Source organism: Pinus tabuliformis, chromosome 2_1 (assembly GCF_031772625.1).
Source record: "Pinus tabuliformis cultivar Carrire ecotype Pingquan chromosome 2_1, CPIR1, whole genome shotgun sequence".
In the NCBI taxonomy this organism is placed as follows: Eukaryota; Viridiplantae; Streptophyta; class Pinopsida; order Pinales; family Pinaceae; genus Pinus; species Pinus tabuliformis.
This window is the reverse complement of record NC_142299.1, coordinates 259,879,117-259,903,496: the sequence shown is the minus strand read 5'-3', so window position 1 is coordinate 259,903,496 and position 24,380 is coordinate 259,879,117. Positions and strand designations below refer to the sequence as shown.

The 24,380-nt window shown below is 35.9% G+C and overlaps 1 protein-coding gene across 1 annotated transcript; it reads left to right on the top strand.

The window, feature by feature from the left end:
- The first annotated feature begins 2,580 nt into the window (after positions 1-2,580).
- Positions 2,581-3,267, top strand: LOC149199728 (uncharacterized). Its single transcript, XM_089400674.1, has one exon. It carries the CDS (start codon positions 2,581-2,583, stop codon positions 3,265-3,267), a length of 687 nt encoding a protein of 228 aa, XP_089256800.1.
- The last annotated feature ends 21,113 nt before the right edge of the window (positions 3,268-24,380 follow it).

Genomic DNA, 24,380 nt, shown 5'->3' with positions numbered 1-24,380 from the left:
TAAAGTGATTGATAGTAGAATGGGAGGAAGACATCAATCGACAAGTGAGTGTGGATGAAGTTGACCTAGAGGACTGGAAACTCCTGGTTTTGGATTCAGGCAACAACAGACGAAGAGGGACTTAGTATAAATAGACCCTACATCTTTACTGGCTGATGAAATTCTTCCTTGGCAAGGCCATGGAGCAAATCTCGATGACTACTATCAAGGATTTCCCAAATTATAAACATGAATTTGAGAAGCTATAATTTTAATTGCAGAAACAAGATGGTCACCTTGGACATATGGAGAGACATTTCCCCTGCATGTTCTTTCAGACAAAGCTACTAGGCTCCATTACAAAAGATTTGGCCCCTGTCACATCAGCCTTTGCCGAGAAGGATGGATAGAATGTTGGTTTCTAGTTAATTTTGATTAAGTTTTTTCATGTGAATAGATTTTTAATTTCAAGTTTGCAGTCATCTCTCTCTCTCTCTCTCTCTCTCTCTCTCTCGCTATATATATATATATATATATATATATATATATATATATATATATAGGCAAATAGAATATGGATGTGGACATGACAATCACATTTATTTATCTTGGATAAATAGACATGGTATTTTTCGTTACTGGATGGCTTTGTTGGGTGTGGAGCCTCATTATCTTCCTTATTTAGAGGTATCGCCACATTGGACCCCAGTTCGTAATGTGGCGGAAACATCGCCCATAAAATGTATGCTGCTAGGGGGTATAGGGGGGCCGATGACAATTGTTTGGAGGCCCCCTTGGCAAGGGATCGGGAGCAGTGCCCTTGAAGCTAAAAATAGATGTAAAATTTCCTTGTAAAATGTTGTAATTTCATAGTCAATTTGGGCCGTTCATTAGGTGGAGATCTGACGGTAGAAGTTATGTTTAAATTAGGATTTTTTGCCTTAGAGGGAAACCCATTGCTATATATGAAGGAATTGTATTGCATCTATGTAGATCTATATTCTCAGTGAGAAAGAGAGAGGAGATTATGTGAGAGTGAAGAGGGAATTACAAAGGATCTGTTGTAGGTTGTATGTCTTCATTTTGCTGGATAATATAAAAGGAAGGACTGGTTGTTTCTCTGTGGACGTAGCTCAAATTGGGTGAATCACATATATCTGTGTCTCTTTTGTTTTATGTGTTTTCCGTGTTTATATTTCTGCAATATTTTATGTGTTCCATTGCTCTATAATATATAATTTTCTAACAGGCTTGTCATGTGGTCAGGTGGTCAACAGACTTGGTTTCCCGCCGGGCAAGTTGAGACCACCTAACCTGGCTCTATGTGATTACAACTTGTTTGTTTTATAATGAAAAAGAAGGATCTACCAAGCCTAACAAAAAAAAAAGTCATTTTATATAGAAATCTAAATTTTTACATCACCATATATGCAAATTTTTTACATAGCAAGTTTGGTATGAGGCTTATCTTTGCAATAGGATTTATCTAGATTTGGTATCATGGTGAATGCAGCCAAAATGGACATATGTAGCTATTGAATTGTTTTCTATATATACATATCACAAGTAACTTTATACAATCTTTTCACAACTTCTTGTAAATAAACATTGTCAAAAGATAAAATCTTCAATTAAACATTAATATGGTATATCTTCATATTGAGAGTTTTGAACCCAAAAATATAGTCTATAAGCATTAAAAAAATCTACTAAAACACTTGAAATCTAACATATCAATTGTCATTACTTGATTATGAAAACTAAGGTACAAGTTTTTCAATTGAAAAAACCTATCTACTTACACTTTGGGGGCAATTGCTAATATTATTTATATTCTTATAATAGTAAACGGAAAATGTTAATGATTCGATAATTCCTCTTTCAGAAAAAATAAATAAAATTTACATATAAATAAATAAATATTACATGTACTCTCCCGAGTTAAGATGAATTTTTTTTTATTAAATGTAATCCGTGGCATGACAACATAAAAAACCCAGTGGTACTTTTTAATAGAAGTTTACCTTTGTGAAGCGTTCTCGTACAAACATTTAAATAAATATGGGCAGAGATCCCGCGACGGTCATTTGCCAGGCTGGCTTGACAACCTTTAGTTTAACGAAGAAATTCCAGCAAACCCATGTTTATGGAGAATCCGAAAACATCGTGGAATGTGTAATTTACCTATTCAAACTTTTAGGAGAGTCAAAGTCAATAGTCAAAGTCAAAATCTATAACGATATTTGCATGGTTTTTCTCGTTTGAGTGAGGTGTTCTAATTCCCATCAGGAATCATGGGACAAATTCAATTTAGGGAGGTGAAACGTGAAAATTCTTCCCAAATCTGAGATATATGTCCATATAATTTTGACTATAAAATTGTGATTCGTTTTACAAAACACTAGACGCAATGAAAAGTTCCCAAGAAAACAACTCACTCAATAAAAACGGTTGAATCTCACTCCCTTAAATAATACACGTCCAAGATCGTCCACTTCATCTCCACTTCACTACAAATTATATCTTAATTCTGCCATCGAGCCCTCTATCTACAGACCTTGCTTTGCTTGGTGAGAATAAGCGAGAAAGGAAAAAGAAAATATGGGCAATTATGTGTGCTGCATGCCGGTAGGCATGAAGGAGGAGGAGGAAACCATCGAGCTGATTAGCTCAGGGGGCACCGTCCGAATACTTGAGAAACCTGTCATCGCCGGCAAAATCATGCAGGAATTCCCTCGCCATTTTATTTGCCACTCCCACTCCTTGTACATCGGGCAGAAGACACCCGCGCTTTCTCCAGACGAGCACTTGGAGGTGGGAAACATGTATTTCCTTCTGCCACAGCAATTTTTCCAGTCTGAGTTAACGCTTGTATTACTGGCTTCCTTAATATCGCCTGCATTGTCCTTAAAACATCCAATTACTCCCCGTGCTCACATGTCAGCTTCTTTGCGCTGTATCGAACGCGCGTCAGCTCTGTGCCAACCATTTGAGATAGAGATGAGCGACGTGAGCGGAAGCCTTGTGATTAGAGTGTCGGAGGAGTTTATTACAAAGCTTTTGGAAGACGGGAGACCTAGCGTTGACAAACGCGCTGATGCATTGGGCAGCGATTCCGCAGATGACAAGCGTAGGCTGTTGGATACTCCGCAATTGCAAAGAGATTATGAGCGGCTGGTCACGGCGGGAAGCAAACGGTGGAGACCTAAGCTTGAGAGTATCAAGGAAAAAGAGCAGGGTAATTGCCAGAAGCTGGTGTTGAAGATTAAGGAATTATGTGTTAAGTGATTGCGTTGGCCTGTTAGGATGATATTTGAACACGACGGAGGCGGCGGCATCCCTTATGTGAAATTTGGGTTACATGGTGGTTGTACATAATGAAATATTTTCAGCGTGTTCGTTTTAGCTCGGGAACAGTTGTTTCCTTTTCGCTGAGAGCTCTTTTGATTAGATTCACCATTGTTAAACAAAGATCTGCGGTGCGATGTAATTATTAATTGTAAGATATGGAGTTCAACTGGATACAATTTTTTGCCAAATATTCATTCCATGGTAAATTGCAGTTGCTAGGCGTCCACCATGTACCCTATGAAAATGTAGTTAGAAAATAGACAACTTCAAATCCAATTTTGCTTATTTTATGACCATCGTGACCACATTGTTTATTTCCTTTGAAAAGAAATTTCAGTAAGATTTTGATTAAGTCTGTAAAAGATTTTTGTAATTTTTTTTAATAAAAATTAGAGTTATTAAATTTCAACCTTTTAGGTTTCTTAAAAACTTTTGATAATGTTGAATCTATTTCTACAATATTTTTTTTTTTTTTAATTTAGGATAATAAATAACTAGTGAAAGTTATCCTTAATCTATTTCCACAATATTACGGCAAGATTTATTGAATTTGTTTTTCCTCGATTCCAGCCAATTTTAATGAAATTCCTCCACTAGACACTTCCCATTTTATGCGTTGGTAGCAGGTTGGTTTTAGTGATTACAAATTTAGAAAGATAAATCAGTTCAGTTTCCTTTGATTTCGGGAATCAAGTTATCCGGATCTGTACATGAATAATGTAGAATATCTTTACATGTGTAATTGGGCACCTATTTTGCAAAACGTTTTAGCGAAATCTGGTTTAAGTTTCAAATTTATATTAATACTTTAGAATTTAGAAAAAGCTGAAAAAAAAACTTACTGTAATATCAATATAAAACTGTAGTTAAAAGTAAGATTTAAAGAAATCTTGTTTAAGTTTCAAATTTATATAATACTTTAGAATTTAGAAAAAGTTGAATAAAAAACTACTGTAATATCAATATAAAACTGTAGTTAAAAGTGAGATTTAATATTACAGTATTATCATTCAAATTATTGGAATAAAACAAAAAGGGGTTAAAACATATATATAAAAAACATATGATAGTAGAGGTGTTGGACTAACCTCTTCTTCAGTATTTGCTCAAAATAGCACCCATAGTTATTGGATGGTGGATGAAGGTGGAGGATGATATTTAATTATTTCCATAAATAATGGTCAATCTAAGAGAACACCATTTAACTGGCATGCATTCATTGAGAGTGTATTTCAATGAAATTAATATGCAAATAGTAGCCATAGGAGACACATTTTAGAGTTTTTTTTTTTTTTTTTTTGGATTAAAGTGAAGTTTTTCGACATTCCCCATAGACCTCCTAAAGGTGGGATTTGATGGTAACCATTGTTAGGCCACTTAAAGTAGATGTAAAACCCTTTTTCATTTTTTTTTAGTAAATTTCTTTTAACTAATAGTGAATACTAAAATTTTATGGAAAATGGAAGGGAAAATACTTTCTTAGAGACATTTTTATAGTGCATAGATACCTTAGGTAGCAACTGAGAGAAAAATATCAGATATCATTTTTATATGGATTTAATAATTAGTGGAAATAACTTACAAGTGATGGTCAATTTTGATTCATCACAAACTTTTCTTAGAAAGAGCTAGCAAGTGTACTCAATCCTAGAATTGCATCATGTAGTGCTTAAGTTGAGGAAATCAATTTTAAGGCTAATGTATTAGTTGGGGTTATATCTCCATTCCACAATGGAAGGTCCATGTGAAATTTATGGTTTTGTAAATGGGTGATTTTAAGGGAATTCTTGGATGGAAATTCCTAAGGAGAAGATAATTAGTTATTGTTCCATTTGTAGACAACTTGGTGATAACTCATGGAGGAAAGACTTCTGTCATGCATAAAATAGCAAGGGAGTTGGAAGGAAATGTGTAGAATATATCTACATTGAGCATGAAGAGGGAAACCAAGCATCCATAAGCTTATCCTTTTGTAGTAGTGATTGAAGAAGTGGATGAGGGTGGACTGGAGATGCCCATTCCATCAATACTTTCTTACATGTTGGATGATTTTTAAGTTCATATTCCTAATTCTTTTCCAAAATTACTCATCTAGGAACACCATTGACTGTTGTATTGATATTGAAATCAAGTTTCAAACTCCAACTAGATCTCAATATTGAATTTCTAGACCCAAGTTGGAAGAATTTAGGTGCTAGTTAATTGAGCTCATCAATAAAAGTTTCACTAATAATTTTAGGTCTCTTTATACTGCATTGGCCCTCTTCCAAAAGAAGATGGCCATAATATTTGAGGAAATTCTTGGAATATCATGCATTAAACAAGTGGACCATAAAAAATTGATACTCCTTAAATTTGTTAGCCAATTGATTTGAAAATTTTAGCTAAGGCCAAGGTTTTCTTCAAGATGGAATTGAGGTAGAGCTACTACCAATTAAGGATTGTGGATGGAGATGAGTTGAAAATGTCCTATGTGAAAAGGTACACCAATTTTAAGTTTCTTGTTTTTCCTTCTGGATTGTGCAACACTGAAACTACCTTTTACACATTGATAAATGATGTCTTCAAATAGTTCTTGGACAATTCACTATTTTTCTATATAGATGAAATTATTGTGTTTAGAAAAAATGTGCAAGAAAGTAAGATCATTTCACAAAGTATATGAGGCATACACGTAAAATCAATTGTACTTTAATAAGCCCAAGTATGTTTTTGAGAACAGTAGAATTTCATTTTTGGGTCATCGGATTGGACCGACATAGATCAATCTTAACTCTGGATATACGAAATCCCAAGAGGGAGCACATCCTTTTAGGTGCAAACATTTCCTCACGTTTTGCACTCAAAGAGAGGTTTTCATATTAAGATATTTGATGCATCTCATCGCTTGATATAACAAAAGTTAGGATGGATCTATTCTGGATATATCAAACATATGTTAGGAAAAACACTGAGAGGGGGGTGAATCAGTATTTTTATTTCACTTTAACCTTCAACTTGAAATTAAGAATTTTGTACACTAGTGTTATTCTTACAACCTACATGTGTACGTGCCTTTAGTGAATGAAAAATGCATATATCAAGAGTACTTATTTTTCATACTTGCCATCAGATGCTTAACTTTACTAATGCGTTATTAATTCATTAGTCATTTAGTATAAAGTAAAGAGCATATAAAGCACAACATATAAGCAACACATCAACACATAAAAACATCAGGATTTTAGGTGGAAAACAATGTGGGAGAAAACCAGCATTGTTGTCATCTATGTCTTATTTTCTTATTACAATGAAAACCCATTCATTAAATCATGGTCTTGTACTCGCGCATGTTGAAAAATGGGTAGCTAATTTTGGTCTTGATAAATATGAAATGTACTTTTGAGTCTTGTATATTGTAAAGTAAAATAAAAAGATTATTGCTATTTTATGAAGCATGTGTTTCTTTCTCAAGGTCCCTTATTTTAGAGGTCAAGCACCCATTGAGTGTTTCTAGGGTTTTCCCTATGTCAAGAATTCAAAAGAGTCATTGTCACATGATGAAGACACCATCGAGCACATTATAACTTGTAAAAATCATTATTTTTGTATTTAAAACTGTCAAAATACCATCCAAGACCAAGTCGGTCTGCCAACTAGGAAGTCAACCTAAGTTGGGGCACTTCATTCACCTCAGAAGCCTCTATATAGGAGGGAACTCAACGTCCTATGGAAACAATTCACTCTCATCAAGAAAGTGAAGGAGAAGAATAAGTTTAGCACAGGAGGAAGAAGGAAGAAGATCAAGTGATTGGGCTATTTCTCCCTCTCTCTTCACATTTGTCATGGGAGATGACTAGGGTTTCTACTCCTGGGCTAGGGTTTTTCTGCTGCAAGATCGAACCTCGAGAAAGTGCAAAAAGAAGGCTGAAGGAAGGCACATTAAGTCATCCTCAAGCCCTAGGAGAAGGAGAAACTCAAACGAAGATCACAAGAAGCTTTAAAAGCCATAAATGTGCTCACACATGTGAGGGAAATAGTTGTTGGAAGGGCCAAAAATTTCAGACCTGTAGTAGAGGCCAAAAAAGTGTAGTTGGGGGTAAAAGTTATGTTGTTGGAAGAGATTTGAATAGGTTTTACTTGGAAAAAGTAAGTGCATCATCAAGAAGGTCAGACTTGGTCTTGGAAGGGTATTGGTCTTGGTCTAAAGATCTTGCAATTTTTGAATTGAAGAATCTCTAAGAAGAGAAAAGATTTGTGGGTTTTCCTCTCAAGTGGATAGGTTTGGCCCTAGATTGGAGCTTATATCCTATATTCTTATGTACCATTGATGTTCTTGTTTTGATAGTTGTTTGATGATAATAATAACATAATAACACAAGAATACTCTATTAAGTAAGAAAAACTAAAAAGGCACCGAAAGCAGTTATCAAACATAAGATAAATCATCCTAACTATTTCCCTCTAGGTTTATCAACATCATATGAGAGCTAAGGTTGGCTAAGGGCATGATGAATATTAATACATCCTTGAATAAGTATTTGAAGAAGTCTTCTATGGTAGCAAGTCATCTCAAGAAAGGTGTCAAGACATTCTGGAATCTCTTATTATCCATCAAGAATAGAATGACCAAAAATTCTATAAAGGATGAAGGACTATTCTTAGCCCTTACTGGCACATTTAAAGATGAGAATATTTGGGTCATCGACAATGGAGTATAAATACATATGAAAGGTGAACAAAAGAAAATAAGGACCTTATCAAGAGGAAAATATTCTTATTCTATTGAGCTTAGCGACAAGAAGATTTATCATGTAAGGGGAATTGGATCAACCTCACTGGAGCTATAGAATGGAGGAAGCATTCATCTCAAAAACATTCTATTTGTTCCAGGATTACAAAAGAAACTAATTTATATTTCATGTCTAGAAGATAAGGGAGATAGAGTCCTTTTTATAGATGGAACGGTTGTAGTATGGGATAAAAACTCTAACATCAAAGATGCAATGATGATTGGGATTCATGAAAGAAGACTCTACAGATTGTTGAATCTTCTCTCTCAAGATTTGTTTCACATTGAAGTAAATCCATATGAACTTTGGCAAAGAAGGTTTGGTCACCTTCACTACAAAATCTTAGCAACTCTAAATTCTATGGTGAATGGCATCCCTAAACTCAAGCAAGATCATGAAGGAGTATGCAAGGGATGTGCATTAGATAAAATTGTCAAGGGACCATTTGGAAGTAGTGCTTCAAGGTAAAATGTAATTCTAGATTTCATTCACTCTGATGTTTGTGGTCCTATGTCTACAAAGTCTCTTGGAGATCATCTATATTATGTAACACCCATTGATGACCACTCAAGGAAAATTTGGGTCTATCTGCCAAAGACCAAGGATGAAGTATTCAACAAATTTCAAGAATTAAAAGCTGAAGTGGAGAACCTTACAGAAAGAAGGATAAATATGTTAAGATCCAAAAATGGAGGAGAATACATTTCAAAGGAATTCATAGCTTTCTATAAGGAGGTTGGGATTAAGAGGGAGTTGATAGTCTCATACAATCCCGAACAAAATGGTGTTACTAAATTAAGGAATCAATCTATTGAAGAAAGTGTAAGAGCCATGTTACATGGTCAAGATGTGCCAAAATATCTGTGGGGTGAAGCAACAAAGACCACTATATACATTCAAAAGTCGAACTCCTCACAGATCATTAGACAACATGACTCTTGAAGAAACATTCACTGGGAAGAAACCAAGTGTTGACCATCTCTGAATATTTGGTTTTCCTATCCATATTCACATTCCAAAGGATAAGAGAAAGAAGTTGGATCCTACAAGCATGAAGGGAATATTTGTTGGCTACAGTAATATTTCAAAGGAATATATGATCTACATAAAGGAAGGACACTTAATATAAGTAAGCCAAGATGTAATATTTGATGAAAGTATTGCCCCCAAGAAATCAAAGGACCTCCCGATGGATTTTGATGATGAAGAACTTCCAATATTTAAGGAAGCATGCTCAAGGGAGGAAGACAAATCAAATCATGAAGATGAAGGTGGCAGACAACCTATGCAAACCAGTGATCAATCTCGAAATCAAAAAGACATTGAATTGGTTGAGGTCTACACTTCTATATAGAGAAGGATATAGAGCATCCAAAGGCACATTCCAGGAAAGTAAGAATCCCAAAAGATATTCAGGGTATGAAACCTATATAACGAGGTTAATAGAATAAAAATCATTTACCTTTGAAGAGGGTGTCAAACAACAAGAATGGAAAGATTCCATGAATGAAGAATACTAATCAATAATAAATAATGGAGTCTCAGAGATCATTCCTAGGCCCAAAGAAAAATCTGTGGTAACTTCCAAGTGGTTCTATAAGAATAAACATGTGGCAGATGGAAGTATTGATAAATATAAGGAAATATTTGTGGCTAAAGGATTCTCTCAATAGGAAGGCATTGATTATGAAGAGACATTTCCACCTACAACAAGGTATACAAATATAAATTCATTAGTCTCTTTGGTATCATCGATGGGATGGAACATCCATCAAATGGCTATCAAGACTACATTCCTGAATGGCACTATTCATGAAGAAGTATATATAGAGAAATCCTTGGGATTTGAAGTCAAATATAGAGATACTTATATTTTCAGGTTAAATAGGGCACTATATGTCCTTAAGAAAGCACCAAGGGAATAGTATGCAAGGATGGATGTATACCTACAAATATTGGGCTTCTCTTAGAGTTCTGCAGATCCAAATCTCTATATCAAGGTTATGAAGGATGAACCTGTAATAATTCTTATATATGTGGATGGCCTTCTCATGATAGGTGTAGAAGGTCATATTCAAGAGTGCAAGAAGAAACTAGAAGCAAAATTCAATATTAAGGATCTAGGGTTTGTAGGTTTTAACCATGTACATAAATTAGCTACATACGAATTCTAAAACACATAAAATAAACAATGCAAGAGCATAACACATAAAACACATATATACACAGAGATTTTCCCCTGGATCCCAAAACCGGGACTACCAGCTTGATTTTTCATTATGTTCCTTTCAATGTTACAATACATATTTATACATGCTAAAGTATCCAATGCTATGGACCAAACACCATCGTGTCTAAAACCATGGACCGAAAACCATCGCATCCAAAACCATGTGTGAAAAACATGCACAAAACCATAGGTAGGTCCACCCAGCCTAATATAGGGTCCAAAACAAAAATTTTCCCCATAGAGTGGGGTTACCTGCACCCGTCAAACTCCTTATGACTCCCACTGCTACACAATCGGTGCAACGAAGGGGGGGCTCCGCCTCCCTTCTAACCCCTCGGTTAACTACGTGGGCTGGTCGTGGAAAGAATATAACACAACCCAACATTCTCCCACTTGTTGTTTTCTTTCCACAGGGGGCCACAAGAGAGCTTAGTCATTTATCTAGCCCTACAATGCCCATTGTTTCTCTACCCCAAGAGAACTTCTCAGAGCTCATAGATTTTTTCAATGCATCTACAGTATTCTTCAAAGTGTCCACCTTTACTAGCAACACCTTTTTGTCTTCTATCATATCCCTCTCAAAGTGACACTGAACATCAATGTGCTTTTTCTTTGAATGATATGCAGAGTTCTTTGCCAAGAAAATTTCACTTTGGCTGTCACAATATATCCTTATAGCTCCCTGTAATAACCCCATACTTGAACACAATATCTGCAACCAAACTGCTTCCTTGCTTGCATGAGTGGCTACCATGTATTCTGCCTCTGTAGTTGATAATGCCACTACAGATTGTTTCTTACTCATCCAACTGACTGCACCTCCAAATAGGTTAAACACATACCCACATGTAGATCTTCTTTGATCCAGATCTCTAGCCCAGTCTACATCAACAAAGCCGTGCGAATATCCAACACTCTATCCAATCTTGGTCTTCCTTAGTAGCACAAACCATAATCACTAGTGCCACGAAAATACCTGAAAACCCGCTTCACTGCTATGTAGTGCTCCTTCCTTGGTTTTGACATAAACCTGCTCAATACTCCCACTACATGTGCAATGTCTAGTCTAGTACAGACCATCACATACATCAGGCTACTGACTGCACTTGCATATGGAACACGAGACGTGTCCTCTTCCTCTTCTTATGTCTTCAGACACTGTTCAACAGATAACTTTACACCTACAGGACAAGGAACCTTCATCGTTTTACTATTCTGCATATTAAACCTCTGCAATATTGTCTCGACATACTTCCTCTGGTTTAACCAGAGCTTGATCGTTGTCCAATCTCTTTTAATTTCCATGCCCAAAATATAGTTTTCATCACCAAGATCTTTCATGTCGAATTTGGAGGAAAAACGGGTCTTCAAATCCTGGATAATTTCTTTGTCATTTCCAACCAACAACATATCATCCACATACAGGACCAGATAAATAACATGGTCATCAATTAATTTGAAATACACACAGTGATCTTCTTTGCTTCTGGTGAAGCCAAGTCCCCGTATAAATGTATCAAATTTCTGATACCACATCCTTGGTGACTGTTTTAAACCATACAGAGACCTCTTTAACTTGCATACCAATTATTTCTTACCCTTCACCGCAAAGCCTTCAGGTTGCTTCATGTAGATCTCCTCTTCCAAATCCCCATGAAGAAATGTTGTCTTCACATCCATCTATTCTACCTCAAAATCAAAAGCAATAGCAACAGATAAAAGTAATCTAATAGAAGTTACCTTGGCAATAGGAGAAAAAATATCACCAAAATCAATTCCCGGCACCTGGGAATAACCCTTTCCTACCAACCGAGCTTTGTATTTCTCCACCTTTCCTTCTGCATTTGTCTTCCTCTTGAACACCCATTTACTGCCAATGGGTTCCCTTCCAGCTGGCAACTCCACCAGATCCCAAGCCTCATTTTTGTACAAAGATGCCATTTCAACAACCATGGCCTCTTTCCAGAGTTTTCCATCCTCTGAATCTATTGCTTCCTTCACAGTTCTGGGATCATCATTAGTAATAGATAAAGAAAAATTTGTACAGAAAGCAGATGGACTATACCTTTCTGGCTGCCTTTTTTCTCAAACGGATCTTCTCACACCCGGAGTTTGTGGCTTTTCATCTTTTGATGCCTCCTCTGCTGTAGAGTCTAATTCTTCCTCCTTTAGCTCAAACTCTATCTTCTAAGGTTCCTTTAGTTGGACTTCATGTTTAATAACATCTTTCACCTCTCTGAACACCACATCTCGGCTGCACACAACCTTCCTTGTTACTAGGTTCCCAAGCTTATAACCCTTTAAAGCATCCTTATACCCAATAAAGATGCACTTTTCAGATTTACTATCCAACTTGGTTCATTTCTCCTTCGGAACATGTACATATGCATCACATCCAAATACCCTCAAATGTGAAAGAGAGGGTTTCTTACCAGTCCATACCTCTTGTGGAGTCTTATCCTCCAATGCTGATGAAGGTGATCTATTGACTAGGTAACATGCTGTCTCCACCGCCTCTGCCCAAAATTCCTGTCCTAACCTGGCACCACTGAGCATGCTTCTTGCCCTTTCCATCAATGTCTTATTCATTCTTTCTGCAACTCCATTTTTCTGAGGTGTATATGGAGTAGTCGTCTACTGTGCTATACCACACTTCTTACAAAATTCATCAAATTCCTTATTGCAAAACTCTCCACTGTTATTTGTCCTCAGCACCTTTATCTTCTTCTCTATCTGGTTTTCCACAAGAACCTTAAATTCTTTAAACCTGTCAAAGACTTCAGATTTCTTCTTAAGGAAATATATCCATGTATTCCATGAGAAGTCATCTATAAATGATACATAGTACACAGAATTACCCAGTGATGGAACCTTCACAGGTCCAAACACATCACTGTGCATAAGCTATAATATCTCTTTTGCCCTCTTACCACCAGAGGGGAAACTCACCCGATTTTACTTCCCATATACACAATTTTCACAGAAATCAAAATCCAGAGAGCTATTACTCATACCTTCTACCATACCTTTACCATGAAGTATTCGAAGGCCCTTCTCTCCAATATGTCCAAGCCTTTGATGCCACAACATGGTCTTCTCTCCAGAGACCACTAGATTTTTTGCTCCACTTTCAGGAACCACAGAACTATTGCACCCATCAACAACAGTGCTACCTTGCAGCTTGTATAGAGTTCCAATCCGAACTCCCCGCATCAATACCAGTGCTCCCTGAACCATCTTGTAGGTATCCTTCTCAAAGAGTATTTTTACACTTGCATCATCCATCTTGCTTACAGAAATCACATTTATGGCCAATGTAGGAATACGTAGAACACCTGGAAGTGTTCTAACCCTTCCACCTTGCAACTTCAACTTTACATTTCCGCGACCAATGATTCTAGCCTTCCTATCATCCCCTATGAAGACATCACCACCATCGTATTTCTCATACTCGTAGAACCACTCTCTATGGGGAGTGAAGTGAAAGGATGCACCTAAGTCAATCAACCATGCCTCATGATCTAGATGCGCACTTGAAGAAGCCAAGTACACATCCCCACCTTCATCTGAGGTGGTTTTCGCCTCTGCAAAAGGAGCATCATTAGATCCCTTTCCTTTGTCAGGAGCTTTAGATTTACAGTCCCTTTTGTAGTGCCCTTCCTTTTCGCATTTCGAGCACACCACCTTTACCGGTTTTCCTAGAGATTTAGATCTCCCTCTAGATTTGCATCTCCCACTCGATGACTTATTTTTGTTTCTGTTCTGGGACCATCTTCATACAGACAAAGCATCACCATTCTGTCTCTCCATATTTGTCCATCCCATCTCCTTCGTTAGCAAGGATGAGACTATTTCATCAAACTGCAAGGTAGTTGCATTGCTACCTATTGCAATAACCAGACTATCCCACGAATCTTGTAAAGAACACAACAAACTAATGCACTTATTTTCATCTGAAATTTTGATATCAACAGATGATAATTGACTTACCACAGTATTAAACGCATTCAGATGCTCTGTCACCGAATCTCCATCTTTCATCTTTACGTTATATAGCTTTCTCCGTAGGAACAGTTTATTTACCAGAGGCTTAGATTGGTACAAAGTCCCTAACTTGTCCCACAAAGCCTTCATCGTAGCTTCCCCTAATACATTTAACAATACTGAATCTGAGACACACAATCGCATTATGCTCTTTGCCTTCTGATCCAACTTCTTCCATTCTTCATTAGACACTCTCGTTGGTTTAGTACCCGGATCTACCATAATCGACTGATCTTTATCCACCAACAGATCCTCCATCTTGAGTTTCCATAACTCAAAACTCTGACCATTAAATTTCTCGATCTCGATCTTTCCATTTTTCACCATATTCTTTCACCACCAAAATCGATCTTGCAGATCTCCCACTGAACAGGGTCTAGCACAGGCCCGAGCGAAACCCCTCAGCAACAAAGGCGTGCCCTTGAAGCTAAAATAGCCCTATTACCAAATGTAGGTTTTAACCCTGTACATAAATTACCTGCATACGAATTCTAAAACACAGAAAATAAACAATGCGAGAGCATAATACATGAAACACATATACATAGAGATTTTCCTCTGGATCCCAAAATCGGGACTACCAGCTTGATTATTCATTATGTTCCTTTCAATGTTACAATACATATTTATACATGCTGAAGCATCCAATACCATGGACCGAAAACCATCACGTCCAAAACCATGGACCAAAAACCATCGTGTCCAAAACCATGGACCGAAAACCATCGCGTCCAAAACCATGTGCAAAAAACATGCACAAAACCATAGGTAGGTCTGTGCAACCTAATATAGGGTCCAAAACCAAAATTTTCTGGCGTGTTGCCCTGGACCCCATAGAGTGGGGTTATCTACACCCCTCAAACCCCTTGTGACTGCCCCCGCTATGCAATTGGCACAACGAAGGGGGGGCTCCACCTCCCTTCTAACCCCCCGGTTAACTACATGGGCTAGTCGTGGAAAGAGTATAACACAACCCAATAGGGTTGATGCATTATTATTTCGGGTTGGAAGTTTGGAAAGGACTTGATGAGATTTAACTAGGTCAAGGAAAGTATGTGATTGAGATGCTAAAGAAATATGACATGATGGATTGAGAACCTATCGCAACATCTACAATGGTAAGCTTGAAAAGGCTAAGAATTTTTGAATCAAGCCTACTGGATTCGACAATGTATAAACAATTGATTGGCTCACTGATGTACCTCGTAAATACTTCACCAAAAAATTGTTTTGAAATGAATGTTATCAGTCAATTCTAGGTAGATCCCAAGCATGGTTATTGGATAGTATCCAAGCATATACTGAGATATATGCATGAAATCCACTACTACCTAATTTAGGATAAGAAGAATGATGTCCACTTAATTGGATATACAGATTCTAATTAGGGAGGAAGTGAGAAGAATGGAAGAAACACCAGTCGAGGATGTTTTAGTTTAGGATCCTCCATGGTCTCCTTGATGAGGAGAAAATGAATTTCATTGACTAGTGTTAATGTTGAATATATTGCATCTTGTGAAGTAACCAAAGAAGTTGTCTAGTTGAGGAAGTTGTTGTCCAGCTTTTTTGAAGGACCAATGGACCTCACGATCATACATTGTGACAACTGTACCAGCTATATAAGATTGTCTAGAGACCCAGTGTTTCATGGAAAGACAAAGAATATAAATAAAAAGTATCACTACATTCAAAAGCTGCTACATGATGGAGTGTTTCAACTATGGTATATCTCCACTAATGAACTTGTCGTTGACATCTTGACAAAATATCTTCTTAACAAGAAGCTTGTGTATTTGAGAGATGAGCTTGGACTAGTTGATATATCCTCCCTAGTTGAGAGGGAGAGATATACACATCATTCTTATCTTCACTTTGCGAAGAAATAATGGAGTATTAGGTGAGCATCTTCCCTCCAATACTCTTTGAGGATAAGGTAGCGAATCGAAGGTAAGAGTAGTCATTGAAGACCAATATTCTTTAAGGAATTGCGAATCCAAGATAAGAATAGTCCTTTAAGAACATACCCTATGAACACCTAGGTGGTGTACGTTCCTTGAGAGATAATGATGATCGTGTTTATTAGTCATTGGTCACCCTACCATTGTGCTTTGATCTTATGAAGAGATAGAGATGTTAGTCAAGTCCTTCAATGTGACAATGCTAGTTGGTATGATGCTAAAAATATGGCTTACCAGTCCAACTCTTCATATGAGATCTCTTCAAATTGAGAATGTCCATGTATCATTTATGAATACCTCCCTAGTTAAGAGGGAGTGTTGAAAAATGTGTAACTAGGTTTAGTCTTTATAAATATGAAATTTACTTTCGAGTCTTGTATATTGTAGAATGAAAGAAAAATTATTATTTCTATTTTATGGAGCATGGGTTTCATGCTCAAGGCCTTTTATTTAGAGGTTAAGCGCCCATTGAGTGCTTCTAGGGCTTTTCCTAGGTCAAGAAGTCAAAAGAGTCATTTTCATATGATGACAACCCCATCAGGCACATTGTAACTTGTAAAAATATTTATTTTTGTATTTAAAAGTTTCAAAATACCCTCCGAGGCCATGTTTTCCTACCAGCTAAGAAGTTGGCACAAATTGGGGCACTTCATTCACCTTGGAAGCCTATATATATACAGGGGAACTTGAACTCATACGTACACAATTCATTCTCTCACCAAGCAAGCGAAGGAGAAGAATAAGGCTAGCGAAGGAGGAAGGATGAAGATCAAGTTATTGGGTTATTTATCTCTCTCTCTCTTTGCACGTGTGAAGGAAGAAGGCTAGGGTTTCTAATGTTGGGCTAGAGTTTTGTTGTTGCAAGATCGAACTTAGAGAAAGTGCAAAAATAAGGTTGAATAAAGCCTCATTAATTAATTCTCAAGCCCTAGAAGAAGGAGAAACTCAAGAGAATATCACAAGAAGCCTTGAAGGCCATAAATTTTCTCACATGTGTGAAGGAAGCAGTTGGTCGAAGGGTTGAAAATTCCAGACCCGCAGTAGAGGCAGAAATTTGTAGTTGGGGGTCCAAGTTGTGCTATTGGAAGAGATTTGAATAAATTTGACTTGGAAAAAGGAAGCACATCGTCAAGAAGGTTAGACTTGGTCTTAGAAGGGTGTTGGTCTTGGTCTAGAAGTCTTGGAATTCGTCAATTGAAGAATCTATTTGAAGAGGATGTTTATGGGTTTTCTAGTCAAGTGGAGAGTTTTTGGCCCTGGCTTGCAGCCTATATCATGTGTTCTTGTGTATTTTTGGTATTATTGTTTTGATAGTTGTTTGATGATAAGAATAACATAATAACAAAAGAAGAAGCTAATAAGTAAGAAAAAGTAAAAACACATCACAAGCAGTTATCAAGCATAAGATAAGTCGTCTTAACTTTTTCCCTCTGGATTTCTCAACTGTGTAGACCATTGCCATAATGCAAGCCTCCCTCTACAGGAGGATCCAACCTCCACTCATTCTCTAGCATCAACTGCAAGGGAGCTACAACCCTCTAATCTTATTTACTAGCTCTTATCAGAAGGGAGATCCTACCCCCTCATTGAAGGCTACAACCCTCAGCATGTTATGGACCACATTTTATAATATTTCAGATTGGATCCACCTGTCAATCAATCATCAAAACTTCAGGGTCACCTTTCATTAGTTTTTCACACTGGACCCGCACTCTAAAGTAAGCTCAGAAAAATATACCAAATTAGATATTGAATCATAGAATCTAAATACAATCATTGAATCACCACCAAGTATCAATCACCGATAAATTTAATTAATGATGCAACTAAATCACTAAATATTGAACAAACCCAAGTTACCAATAAAACAATAACTGATCAAAACAAGATAAATCATGATTCATCAACCAATCATGCTAATAACCACACTGTCATCAACACACAACAAATATGTAGTCATTCATTAGGGGAATTTTGAGGTCTAAAATGGGCCTCCTAAGAAAAATGTACAACCCAAATAAACTTTATAAAAACCAATAGGATTCAAGATGATGATGTCAACCATGGGGGATGATTCACCATTTTTTGTGTAAAAAAGTAAAAAGATTAAAAATTAATAAAATAATAAAACTACTTTTTCAACTTGTATTTTCAACTTATTTCCATAAGATTTTACTCAAATTTCGAGCAGGAGTACTTGTTGGATGAAAAATTTAATTCCTCATCCAATGCGTACCCATGTTGCATACTTTCGATGGACCCCACTACATGAAAAATGAGGAATACATGAAAAAAATGAGGAATACATGAAAAAATGTGATTGCAATCACATTTTCCAAGTATTTCTAATTCTTCGTGTAGCAGGTTCCATCGAAAGTATGCAACATGGGTCATCCTTAGATGAGGAATAAAATTATGCATCCATCGAGTGTTCCCATTCGAAATTTGAGTAAACCCACATGGAGATAATTTGAAAAAATAGTTTTTTATTTTTTCACTATAAAATTTGATGATGTAATCTAATTATTTTATTATTTCCACTATTATTTTATAATTTCCTTAGGAGGCCCATTTTAGACCTCAAAACTCCCCTAATGAAAAACCTTAATCAACTTCACCTTAGAATATATATGTGATTTTTCTAAAGCATGTGTGTGTGTGTGTTTCTTATGCATAAAACCTGCATACATATCTCAAATCAATGAATATTGAACCAACCACTGAATCATAAAGCAGAGAACCAATCATAAATCACTAAACCAATCAAAGGTCACTGAATACAAATACCAAACCATACCTAGTCAAATTTCTATAACATTATCACTACTTAATATCCCAAGCCACAACCAAATCAATCCAATCCAGACTGTCAAATATAGACCATTATGGTCAAGACATCATTTACGAACAATAGAGAATAATCCAGACTTCATCAACTATCATCATCAAGAAGAAAATAAAAACCCTAAAACACATACACAACTTCAATTAAACATATCTATGTATATACATGCTTCCCATATATAAAAACTGGATACATATTTCAATTTATTGAATACAAAAACATATCTCAGAATAGATACACATGTAACTTGGAGGAATATGTGTCTGTATGTGATAATCATGAAGAAAACCTGCTTACAAATCTTAAATTATTGAATCAAACCTTCGTTGCAAATCACAACACATGTCAAACCCAAATCTCTACTCACATATTACCAAAAGCTATAGATCTTTAGAAAATACATGTTCAAATCACATTTCCACCATAATCCCAAACATTGAATTGCTAGTCACTTGAAACATTTTGCAACAAGCAAATCAATCAAATATATACTTCAACATATCTTCAGATCTTTCAAATATGAGTCTTCTCCTTGCTCCTTGGTGCACACCAATTTCAAATCAGGTCATACATGAATAATCTATTCCATTCAAAACATAGCTCCTTGATCGCCTCCTTATATATTTATTTTCCTTGCCAATACCATAGTCAAATCCCTTGATAATGTTGTTGGTATTCATTTGAAAGTATCAAATAAATGTTTTCAGCACAATACTATGGGAAATTGCCATGGTAGTGACTCTCGATTTTTATTTTCCATGAGTAGGATTTCCGTATGCAACTTTTTTCATAGAACCTATGTATGTGCATGACTATTCTTCATAAGGATTGCATATACTTACTTAACACTTTCATCTTTTCTCAAAGTAAACCTATGAAAAACTAGGTTGACATCAAGGACATATTTATCAAGTAGGTTTCCATCAAGGACACCACGTTAGTCATATTACCAACAATCTTCCCCCTTGGACTTGATGGCAACCTGTTTGGTGTTTGGAAGCCACCTGAAAACATCAAGTATTCTCTCCCCCTTTGACATCAAGGTCAAAGGACCAAAATATGTTAAATTAAGTAATTCCCTTTGTAGATCTCAATACTATAAGTTTGATTTGTTGATATGAATAATGAAATATTCATGTTGACCATCCTCTCCCTGATCATATGTTGCATATTCTAAGTATATGAAATAGAAGTACAAGACTTGATGATTCAAATACATGGTTTTTCATTTCATCTCTTATAATCAATGATTCTATGATCAGTCACCCAACATAATGGGGTTACAACTTAGACTCATATTTTAAATCAATCACCCAAAATAATTGGATTACATAGATAGCATGACTTGATCCCAATAGCCCATACATGACTGAATTTTACAATGATTACAACATGGGTATTTATATGATTTTTACATCAAGAGACATACATGACATCCATAGCCATAAACACGGATTTCATCAATGAAGTATTTGTGTAGAAAAAATATGATGATCATCAGTAGCTAGCATGCACCATATAGGTATTTGTGGCATAATAATGTGATAGAAGCAACATAAATGATATAATAACATCATGAAAATCATCATCATCATCAAGAAATATTTATACAACAATAATAATAGTAAGCCACCACCCATAACTTCATCACATGAAATCCAAACATCACTGATAACCCATGACATAGTGACAACATCACATATATAAGACTGATGACAACAGTATGAATTCATTATAGACAACATCATGCAATAAGGATTTCTCAAGAAACCATAACGTCAATAATGAACCATTAGAAGCATAAAATATGCTACCCTGAACCTATGTCAAATCTTTATCATTTGATTACATTATATCTTTCTCATCAACCATAAAATAGATAAACCAACAACAATAATAATTTTTTTGAACAATTCATCATTCCTCATGAACCGATACTCTTTCAGACATTGTTAAACAAAATAAGGGCATCATTAAGAGATTTGAGCAAACCAATGTTAGAAACAAAAAGCCAATAATGGACTGATGGAAACGTATGAGGAGCTCCCCTTGAATCTATGCCATTTCTTTATCATCACTGAGAAGCATACATGACTATATAAGTTAGGAACCATGTGCATACACGACTGTACTTTATGAGAAACATGCACAAAATGTGAATTATTGATTTTTCATTGCCACAACTCCCTCGGAGTTCATATATTTTGTTATGCTAGAGAAGTTAGTAGAGTGAAGATGTGAGAATCATTCCTAACTTGTGTTTTAGATACTCGAAGGGTCATGTTGAAGAGGTTTTGTGAGTAGATTTGCACCTTGTTCCTTTGAAGGAATATATTCCAACTTGATTTTCTATTCAAGAACTTGCTCTCTAAGAAAATGGTATTTCATTGGAATGTGTTTATTTTTTGAGTGCATCACTAGATTTTTAGAAAACTTATGGAACTTGTATTACCACAAAGAATAGGTATAGGTTGAGGCAAAATGACCTGATTGTCTTGTAATGTTTGAATAACACATATAATTGATTACAAAATGAAACAAAAACAACATATTATTGTTTAGGAGTTGATAAAGAAATAGAGATTTGTTTCTTACTGAACCAAGAAACTAAGCGTGGTCCAAAATAGATTTCTCCTCCACTAGTACTTTTGCGATCATGAACACTTCCAACCCAGTCTGCATCAGAGTAAGCATGAAGCACACAATATATGTTTTTGGGATACCATAATACAAGATCTCGAGTGCCTTGTATCCTTAGGATTTTCTTGGAATTGTCCAAATATGCCAATTGCATGCATAAGGTATGGTCATGTACCAATAAGATAAAGAAAGTTTCCAATCATAGATATATATTTGGTTTGATTAACTAAAGGCGAGTCATCATCTTGGATGAGATTGCATCTTGTTTCCATGTGTGTGCATACATGTTTACAGTCTTCTAACCCATATTTCTTCATGATATTATTGAGATACTTAGTTTGAGAAAGGAATATACCATCCTTAGTTTGATGAACCTGAAGACCAAGAAAGAATGTTAGCTCACCAAGTAAATACATTTCAAATTTGTGTTGCAATGTTGAAGAAAATCCTTGAATGATAGATCAACATTGCTTCCAAATATAATGTCATCAACATAAACAACTACTACCAAAAGTTTGTCTTTGGTCAAATTTGATATAGAGATTGTTATCTATAGATTGTTTCTTGAATTCATGTTGCTAAAGGTACCCGTCAAGACGATAATACCATGCATGTGAGCCTATTTTAACCCATATAGTTCATTCTTAAGTTTGAAAACAACATTTTTTTCATTTCCAAGTATGAATTTTTCAAGTTGTTCAATATAAACTTCTTCTTCTAGTTACCCATTTAGAAATGTAGATTTAACATCCATTTAATATACTTTGATATTACGAAATCCAGAATATGCAAGAAACATTCTTATGGCTTAAATTCTAGCTACAGGTGAAAATGTCTCTTCAAAATATCTTCCTTCCTATTGAGCATAGCCTTTATATACTAGTGTTTCTTTGTTCTGGATTACTTCTCCATTTTCATTCAGTTTGTTTTAAATACCCATTTTATCCCAATTACATTTTTATTATGAGGCCTTGGTACTCGCTCCCATGTATGATTCTTTCCTATTTGATCAAGTTCCTCATTCATTGCCTTAACCCAACATTCATCTTTGCTTTCTTGATTCACATTTACAGGTTCAATTGTGGAAAATAAGGCTAAGTGGCTAGATGTTCTAACAAATTTTCTTCTATTTTGTATTCCAACTTCTTTATCACCTAGAATTTGGGATTCACGATGATTTTTTTTAACATAACTTGATGGTGTATTTTCTATCCTACTTACGTTTTCATTTTCTTCTTCTGATGCTTCTATTTATTTTTCTACTACAACTTCTTGTTGGACGCAACCCAACTTGGCCAGATTTTGGGCAGATTTTGGGAAGAAATCGAAGTTTTATGGAAGTGCATAGTAGAAAAGATTTCGCGTTGTATGAAGTGAACCACGCAGCAGAGCAATAGAGCACAGTGAAGATTGCATGGAAAAGTCACCACCCAACATTAGATCTTTGCGGCGAAGCCCCTTCCTTTTTGTAAAAGCGTCAAAATATTGTAAAGTTGTTGGTTTTGGGCCATATCCCTTTGTATGTAGGAAACCATGGTATTGGGTCCATGGTAATATAACAATGTAAATCCCTCATCTAATAACATATATAGGGATGAATAATAAAGAAGTAGGGATGATGTATTGTAACATATATATGTTTATGTGATATTTTTGTGGTCTGTATTTTGGAGGAAGTTGAGGCTCCGCAGCTATGTGCATAGAGGCTTGGGTCTACAACTTAGTGTGAAAACCATCTGCAACTTAGTGTGTAGATACCCTGCGGTTGTGTGCGCAGGGAAGAAATTTTTGTTGTACCAGTTACCATATTATAAGAAACAATTCTTATGGACGTAGTGACACATTGGGATGAACCATGGTAAAATATATGTCTCAGTGTTCATTTGCTTATTATCTGCATTTTATTTCAATACTGCATAGTTTATGAATGTTTATGTTATGCTTAAATGATGAATGTAACTCTGTGAAGTAAGGTGTAAGTGTGAAGTATTTTATGAATACGAAGTAGTAGATAAGTAGTAAAGCATAAATAAAATACATGGGTGCCACAATGCAGTATCCCTTAGGCTACAAAAACTTGGTTCTGCAACCTCCCATAATCACTTCAGGTGAGACTACGATCTGCTTACAGTTCATTGTCGAGAAGGCCAATGGTTGAGGGTTTTGTTGGTGTGCAGCACACTTTGAACCTAGGTCCAGCCAACCTAATCCAACAAATGTTTCCGTTTCTAGGACCAGGATCTATTTGATGGATATGTTTTGGCATCCATCAAAGAAATAAATTCAACAGTGAGTAGAAAACAAGGAACAAGAATTTGCATATCATGAGAATAGAAACGCTAAATTGTCATCTAAAATGTGGTTGGAGAAGTATATATTTGAAGATCAGTATGAAATGTTCTTTGGTTTTTTTCACATCAAGTTGTATGAGTGGATTTCAAGGTTTACAGCAAGAAAGAATTGTTTTAAAGGAGATGAACCTAAGCATCGGACTCTATAATTGATACAACAACTAAAGAACATTAATAATATAATTTCAAGAGTTGTTGATTTCTAGGTTG